This window comes from Mus caroli, unplaced genomic scaffold (assembly GCF_978045245.1).
Source record: "Mus caroli unplaced genomic scaffold, Mus_caroli_1 scaffold_9, whole genome shotgun sequence".
Classification (NCBI taxonomy): Eukaryota; Metazoa; Chordata; class Mammalia; order Rodentia; family Muridae; genus Mus; species Mus caroli.
The window spans coordinates 14,888,812-14,897,061 of record NW_028227264.1 but is presented as its reverse complement, the minus strand read 5'-3'; the positions used below and the strand labels follow the sequence as shown (position 1 = coordinate 14,897,061).

At 48.1% G+C, this 8,250-nt stretch overlaps 1 protein-coding gene across 1 annotated transcript; it reads right to left on the bottom strand.

The window, feature by feature from the left end:
- Positions 1–1,430: 1,430 nt before the first annotated feature.
- Cited2 (Cbp/p300 interacting transactivator with ED-rich tail 2) lies at positions 1,431–3,251 on the bottom strand. Its single transcript, XM_021174222.3, has 2 exons — positions 2,943–3,251; positions 1,431–2,460 (listed from the first exon to the last, which is right to left on the bottom strand). Exon 2 carries the CDS (start codon positions 2,450–2,452, stop codon positions 1,643–1,645), a length of 810 nt encoding a protein of 269 aa, XP_021029881.1. The 5' UTR covers positions 2,453–2,460; positions 2,943–3,251; the 3' UTR covers positions 1,431–1,642.
- Between the last annotated feature and the right edge of the window lie 4,999 nt (positions 3,252–8,250).

The window sequence follows — 8,250 nt, the reverse complement described above, 5'->3', positions numbered from 1 at the left end:
GTGGGTTTGGTCTGCTTAAAGACTCAGCTCACCCAGGCTGTTAAAACCATTTTATACTGAGGTCCCTGGCACCTAATGCATGGGACAGCGGCAGCTCAGAATCCTGGAAAATGGGGCACACTTGGGAGGGAACATGTAATGAAGGTTGTAATTTGACCTTTGAGTCAACCTCGGAGCAAAATTTAAATATTATTGGAAGCCTCAAGGTAGGTTTCCACCCCCCTCTTCCACCCAGAACTGCAAACCAGTCAGAATCTATTTGAGATTGAGCTGGAAGATGTGTCTATCCTTAGTGCCTTTGCTCAGAAATAAAATTCGTCACTTGAAATACAGGTAATTTATATTTAATGCCACCCCATCAATCACTCAGTATAATATTCTAGTCCATCTCCTTTTAAGTAGTTGAATCAGAAACACTTTTCTCCCCCCACCCCCACCCAGTGAGAAAGAATTAATATTGCTAGCCTTCCTAGCCAAGGAGCACTGGAAATGAATGCAGCAAAGAAACAACCACAAAAACACTGTGACAACTTCTCAGCCTTTGATTAAACTACACCAAGAGCCATGCTACAAAGGTAACCAGCAGCATTATGTCAATTATCCTAAATCCTGCTTTCCCTTAAGCTCATGGTGACCTGTTTTAGTGTCCTGCAACTTATCCTTTGAAAGCTTACTCTCAATAACAAGTGGAGTGTAAAGACAACCCCCCACCCCCAAATGACTGACTTTTAGAAAACAAGTTTATTTCTTAACTTTTTATTGACATTGGCAAATTAAAATAGAATAAATTAACAAGTATTTTCTCAAAAAAATGTTTTGTACAAAAATACTGTCAAAATTTCCTAAAAAGCTTTCAACACAGTAGTATCTTTTCATGTACCGAATATAACTATTAGCACAGTGTCAAAAATGTTGAAGACAGAAACAAAATAAAAATCTGTGAAATGTTTGCCACTGACGACATTCCACACCCTATTATTGTCTGTACATATGGGGGAGGGGAGACAGCCAACTTGAAAGTGAACGGTATGACTTTTCCTGATCCAGAACGGTTTGGCCCACATGTTTAATCTTCCAGTTTAGCATATTTGAAAACTTAAGTCTGTACTCGAATGCATAGTTAAAAAAAATGAAGCGAGATGGCAGTTTGTGCAGTAATATCTGCCCTTCAAAGATCATGCAGCCAACAAATGCAATGTTTCCTTTCACTCATAAATCTGAACGCAGCGCAGTCATTTGAAACCATCTACAAAATCCACAAGATTAAGCAGTTTGCCAAGCTTAATATCTAACAGTTGAGCACGGGAGAAAGTGAGGAAATAAAGGAGTAAAAACAAACAACAAAAAAGACCAAGTTAGCTAGATATTTCAACTACATAAGGGAGGTGAATGTCAAGGCTACAAAAAAACGAAACAAGAATAGGAAAAAGTGGCAGCAATCTTTTTTTTTTAAACCAATTTGTACAAGTTTATAGTTTACTTTGTTTCCAGGTTCTCAAACCTTTCAGGATCTGAAAAGCGAGATACAGCGTCTAAGGGAATGCTTTTGTTTTTTTGTTTTTTTTTTTAATTCACACCGAAGAAGTTGGGGGTGGGGGTGGGGTGGGGAGGGTGATTTCTTTCGCCTGTGAGGTTAACCGAGTCAACAGCTGACTCTGCTGGGCTGCTGCTTGCACACGAAGTCCGTCATAAAATCAAACTCATTTTGGCCCAGCCAGAGTTCGGGCAGCTCCTTGATGCGGTCCAAACCCATTTCTATCACTAAGGACATAAGCACTTCCTCGTCGATGAAATCAGTGTCTATGACATTGGGCGGCAGCATTGCCGCGGGGACGTGAGCCACCGAGGCGGGCATGGTGCTGCCACCGCCGCTGCCGCCCGCGCTGCTGCCACCCGCGCCGCCCGAGGTGCCGCCGGAGCCGCCGGGGGTGCCGCTGCCACCCGCACCGCCAGGGGTGCTGCTGCCTCCGTTGTGCTTGGGGTTGCAATCTCGGAAGTGCTGGTTTGTCCCGTTCATCTGGTGGCCTGCAGTGGGGTGCAAATCCGGCATGTAGTGGTTGTGGGGGTAGGGGTGATGGTTGAAATACTGGTTGTTGAGCTTCTGCAGCTGCATGCTGGCCGGCAGGGAGCCTCCCTGGCTGGCCACCGGGGGACCCATGAACTGGGAGTTGTTAAACCTGGCGGCCGGGGCCAGAGCGCTCGGGGGGTGCCCCCCGTTCACAGTCCCCGGCCCCATGGCGTGCCTGATGCCGCTCGTGGCATTCATGTTGCCCGCGCCGTAGTGTATGTGCTCGCCCATGAGGGCGTTGAAGGCGTGCTGGGGCTGCTGCTGCTGGTGATGATGCGGGCTCGGGAACTGCCCCATGCCCATGCGGTGGGCAGGGTGGTGGTGCAGCCCGTTGGTGCCGTCGGGGAAGCGCCCGTGGTTCATGGCCATCATATGGTCTGCCATTTCCAGTCCTGAAAGCGAAACGAGCAGACGCTGAGACCCGCGCCACACGTGTCGCCCACCAGAGCGCACCCCACTTCTGTAGCCCCCCGTACCCGCGCGCACGTCTCAAGCTGCAGACCACCACCCCCGAGAGAGCCCACCGGCAGCCCGTGCACCCGAGCTCGCTACCTCGGCGGACCTGCTGCCTGCCGGACCCGCACAGCCTGGCTCTGAGCGACCGGCCCCTTCCCCTAGGATCCGGGAAAGTGTGTGTGTGGGGGGAGGGGGACCGGAGCCCACACCCCCCTGGGTTCCCTGAAGTGGCCTAATAAAGGAAGTGCCCCGGAGCCGGGCCGCGAACTTCAGGCATTCAATCAGCCCTCCTCACCCTGTGGTTGCACATCCTGTTGTTATTCCCCAGCTCCGCCTCACGCTTGTCCCCCGGAGCCAGCCCTGCCCTCGGAGGACTAGGCTGGCAGCAGCCCTGGCTAGCTTCGCCCGCCGCGCTCACCTTCCGTCTTTGCGATTTCTGCTCGGAACACCGAAGGCGGACTCGTCGGGTCCAGGACCGGCTCAGCAGCACATAGAGGGACAGCCGATGGGCTGTGAGGCGCTCGCCGGTGCGAGGTTGGCGCCGAGGTCTTGCAGCAGCCGCTGGAGCAAATTCCGAGCCGTTCCCTTTTCTTTTCCTCCGCTGCCCTAGCCGCTCCGCAAGACCGCCAGGCAGCTGCCAACAATGAGCTGTGTTTCTCCGGGCTTTGGCCACAGTTAATATAAGGATCTCAGGAAGGGCGGAGCGACAGCCTCCCCGGCGGCAAGCTCAAACACACGGATCCCGGAACATCAGCACCCTGGATCGGGTCCTCTGCTGCGTCCGCGAGTCCGCGCTGCACGTGCGCAGCGGCTGCGCGCCCCGGCGCCGCCCAGCAGGTCTCCGGCCCGAAGTGGCTTTTTGGCTCCCAAAGGCGAGGTTGTACCTGCCAACTCAGGGACACGGAGCTAGTCCTCCCGGCCACCCAGTGCACGGAAGCATCTACAGGAGAGGAGCAAGGAGCACTCCCCACCTCCTTCTGGCCAGATCTCCCCACCCCCAGCTCGCTCACCCGGCTTACCTAGTGATCTGCCCTGCCCTCTACAGGAAAAAGGGGTTCGCTCAGCCTTCCTGCCCTGCAGAGTTTTCTTAGGTGCCAAACTCTTCCCATCCTACGAAGAATGGCTATGTTTTTCCGAGTTAGATTTTTAAAGCCCTGGGCCGATCGTGTCCTGTCCTCTGAGCGCGCTTTCCTGAGCCGCGCCTTTGTGTTTGTGTTTGTGGTTTTGTTTTGTTTTTTATATACAGGCAGCATGTACACCTAACTGAGGTATTTTTCTTAGTGTGGATGCACCCTTTAACTCCCCACCCCTCACCCCCGCTCCGCACCTCCACTCTTTTCAAGGACAGGGGTTGGGGGCGGGGAGCGGCAGCGGCTGCAGGTGGACCGAGCGCGCACACAGGCCAGGGCGGCTCCACTCCCGGGGTTCTGGGATCCGCTCCGCACTTTCCGGCCTGCTCCACGCTCCGGGAGTACGTGTGCTTCTGCTAAGTTTGCGTTTGCAGCTCTTGGTAGCTTTGGCATCCGAGCTGAGGCGTCCCTGCTCTGTAAACAAACTCAGCGATCCTCGTCCCCAGATCCACCTTTTTGCACATACACAGTTACTTGCTTCTGCTGTTGCCCTTGATCCAGGAGGTGGGGGTGTGTGCAAACTTGCACAGCCTCCCTCCGGGCTCTTGCCTGACGGTTTGGGGTTGATTTAGAAGTAAACGGGTTTGTAATTAAGAAATTCGAGGGCTGAGTAAGGCTGCTGCTGCTGCAAAAGGAAAACAGATAGATAGCTTGGTAATCGCTTTGTAAATAAAGTCGTTTTGGAAGTGGGCACGTAGCAGCACGTCCTGTATGGCACAGTGCGCGCACACAGGGCTAGGAGTCTTCCTTTTCAGTGAAATTGTTCAGTGGAGCAATAGGCGGTGATAATAATAACCTTGCTTGCAGAACGAAGCACAACGAGCCCGATCGCCCATTTGGCTCATTGACTTGCAAATAAAACCCCTAACACTGGTCTGGGCCACTATCCAGTCCTAACTCTCTTGCTTTGCGAGTTATTTTTCCTACACCAGGATGAGGCTGCTTGGAGCGTGTATCTCTCTCTTTAAGCGGTGAAATCGAGTTTAGCGCTCCGAATAAGGACTTCTGAGTACGGTTGTTTCTTCATAACTCGATGTCCATGGATGACTTCCTGCTGTAAAGAGCCAGTACCCCTCCCCCCATCTCGTTTCTTTTTCACCCTTCTAGCTAACAGACTCTCTCTCTCTCTCTCTCTCTCTCTCTCTGCTGTATTTCTTGAGAACTGGAAATTCTGATACATTGCCTGCCCCATTCAGTAATTTTTTTTTGGCATTACTCCCATGTCTTCCCCAAGTTGGTCCTTTTCAAGCACCCCAAACAACAAAACCTTCTCTCTTCCTGTCTACGCTTTTTCCAGACTGGCAAGCATTTATAACCCTGTATGCAAATGATTTTGAAACCTCAAGAATGTTTACTTTTTGAAGAAGTGAGCAAGAGATACATGGCTTTCAGTTCTAACAATTCACTCTTTTGTCCAGCTCCTAGTTTGGCCTGTATGTCATGAACATGACGCTGAAAAAAACCAAGAGGTTTTGACAGAGATCAGAAGGGACATTTCCTATCAAAAACCTGCATTCCAAAATCTTGGCCAAGCCAAGATAATTTTTTTTGAATAGATTATTTACTTCCCTTTCGTATCGTGCAGTCTTGCGACACAAGGAACAGCTTTCGAACGTCTAATCTAAATTCCTCTTGCAGCCACTAAGGGAAGGTACCCCACTAGTGAGCTCCAATGTTTCTGCAGGCTGTTGGGCAATCTCTGGAAAGGTCACCTGCCCATCCTCCACCAGTAAAAGGGAAAATAAATACTTCTGAGTCCAGCTGGATGGGATGCAGGATGTGTTGCTTATTTATTCTCCCAATGCATGTTCTCTGGGTTCCAGGAGCTTCTTAGCGCCCTAAGATGTACAGATGGCAACTCATGCTTAGAAGGAGACCTCAGATAACCAAGTTTAGGTACACCCAACATCCCAGAGTGTACAGGAGGGATACCATACCATGTCTCAGAGGCACTGGGAGGCTTCTCAGCGGGCATAGTAAACTAGTTAAAACCATAGGATGTGTAAACGTTTGGTTGCATGGGTCGAAGACTTCCGGCAAAGAAGAGAGAAGCAAACTGGAGAGATGAGTCCTAAGGGCCAAACTCTTTTTTGGGTCCAAACTACAGTTGGGTCCTTAGGCCCCGGTGTTTCCAGGCTGAGAATTCGGATTGGGTCCCAGTGCCACAGAGAAGTGGGTGAAAGCTTATGAACTTCAGAGGTAGTATTGTGGAGCGCAGTGTGGAAAAGGAAGACTTGAAACAGGGAGTCCAGGTTGGGGGTGGTTATGGTTATAGTTATCCACAAATACAGGAAGTCCCCCGAGGTTTCTCCCAGGAACCTGGGGAGGTGTGGCCAGTGAGCACTAGACAGTTGTAGTAGCTTCCTAGGGTTGACAGAGTAGAACACCATGCTTAAGCAACAAAAAGTTATTGTCTGATCTATATTAGGGAGCCGGAAGTTCAAAATCAAGAGTTGGCAGGATTGGTCCTGTCTGTCTTGTATCGTCTGGCAGGTTGCTGGCAGCACTTGGTAAATCCATCCCTGCCGTTTCTGTTTCTGCCCTTGTCTTTACATAGTATTTCCCAGCGTGTGTCTCTCTGTGCCATCACTTTATAACGTCAGTTGTACTGGATCTATCGTAATGACCTCATTTGGTCTTGATGACCTCTGAATATATCCTATACTCAAATCAGATCACATTTTGAGGCACGGGAGGTTAAGACTACACCTAGGTTTTTAGAAAAGCCAGTCCCAACCCATAACAACAGTGAAGAACTAAGAGATCTAAGATCCCAGATCATGAGGAAGAAACTCTCTAGAGTTCTTTTTCCATACACTCCGATGGCCCTTGTCCTCATTTCTGTGGCTCTGCTCAAATTCCACCCAGAGGTCTTGCTCAGCATCCCATTCAAAGAATACTACTATCCCTTTTCTTTGATTACTTCACCCTACTTTTTACTTTTCTCCTTGGTGTTTGTTTCCACCTGATACTTTGCACAGTAAATGAACTTAATTGTTAACTGCCTTTTCCCAACTAGGAAAGCAGAGTATGTTTATATGAGTATATGAGTAGAAGTATGTTTGTTTGCTGTAGATCTGAATCAAGTCTAACTAGATGTTCGACAATGAATGAATCGGTGAATCAATGAATCGGTGAATAAAGACTGATACACCTTAGAATCGCTATCAAGGGAACCAAAATGAAAAGTTGGGGGAAGAGTCTTCTAGAGGTTGCTTTTAAGCGAGAGGTAGAAAAATCCAGCAGAGGGCTGGGAGCGGGTGTAGCTTAATTGGTAGAGTGCACGCATAACAGAGACCTTGAGTTCCATCTCTAATACCTTGTAAACTGCGTGGGGCATATGACTACTCGTTACACTTGGGATGTATTAAGAGTTCAAGGTCATCCTTGGCTACATAGAACGTTTTGAGTCCAGACTGAGCTATGTGAGACCCTATCTGAACAACAACAGCAACGACAACAACAGCTCTCCAGTGGAAAAAAACAGCTGCTCACCACAGTGTGAACCTTGGCCTATCTTTCACTTAAGCAAGAATGTCATCTGTTGAAGGTAGATAGCTCACCAAGGGCTCATTCGCAGGTTAGAAACAGAAGTGGAATCAGGTCTACTGGTGTGGGTTTTTGACTGACACAGAGCTTTTAAGTGTGAGCTTCAAGTTTAGCTAGAATCTAAGCTTAAAACAAACAAACAAACAAAAAACTAATAATGTAAAAAAAAAAAAACCCTCATCCTTGCATGTGTGATATGGGTGGTGGGGGAATCTAAGACAATGTTTTATGCTTTACCTAGATTACCTCTCTTAATCCTTAGAAAGTAAGGATATATGGGGTTTTTTAATGAGGACTTTGAGATTCAGAGGTTTAAGAAAATGAAAACAAAACAACAACAAAATGGTGGTGCTTGCTGTCGCTGATCCAGTAAGGATAGAGGGTGCTTGGTGAGCCCTAAAGTGCTATCCAATGCCATGGATACAGCCAATAATATGGCTAATATTATATTAGATGACTAGCACGGCCTTAATAAATCAGACCAGGAAGGTTATCAAAGGAAATGTATTTTCTCACAGTTGTGTAGGCTGTGAGCCCAAGGTCAAACTGTTAGTAGATTAGTGTTCTGGGGCATCTACTCAGGGTTTGCAGTTGGTCATCTTGGTTGTGTCCTCTTGTGGATCAAATGACACATGTTTCCTCCTACATATGCACATTGTTTTTTTGTTGTTGTTGTTTTTAAAAGACTTTAGCCAGATTAGATAGGACTAGCTCAGATGGTTTCCTTTCAATGTCACTGCCCCTTTAAAGGTCTTATCTACAAACAGTAACATCCTGAAGCATTGAAAAAGGGGGCTAGCCCTTCATCACAGGAATTTCGAGGGGACACTGTTCAGCCTATTTTTTTTTTTTGTGCAAATTCATTTTAGTTAACTGACATTTTATCAATTTGCAGCCTTAACAGCAAACTAGGAGCACTCACCTTGGTTTTGAAGTTTCGTGAGGTCTTTTGAAAGCTTGAAAAGAAAAATAAAATCAGTGGCTGAATAATGTAGGAAATGCTCTATCAAAACAAGATTCTATTCAGTAAGAAAAACCAGAGAAGCT

What these genes read in the sequence shown, in the direction of transcription:
- Cited2 (XM_021174222.3), bottom strand. Translation starts at nt 2,452, where the DNA reads ATGGCAGACCATATGATGGCCATGAACCACGGGCGCTTCCCCGACGGC.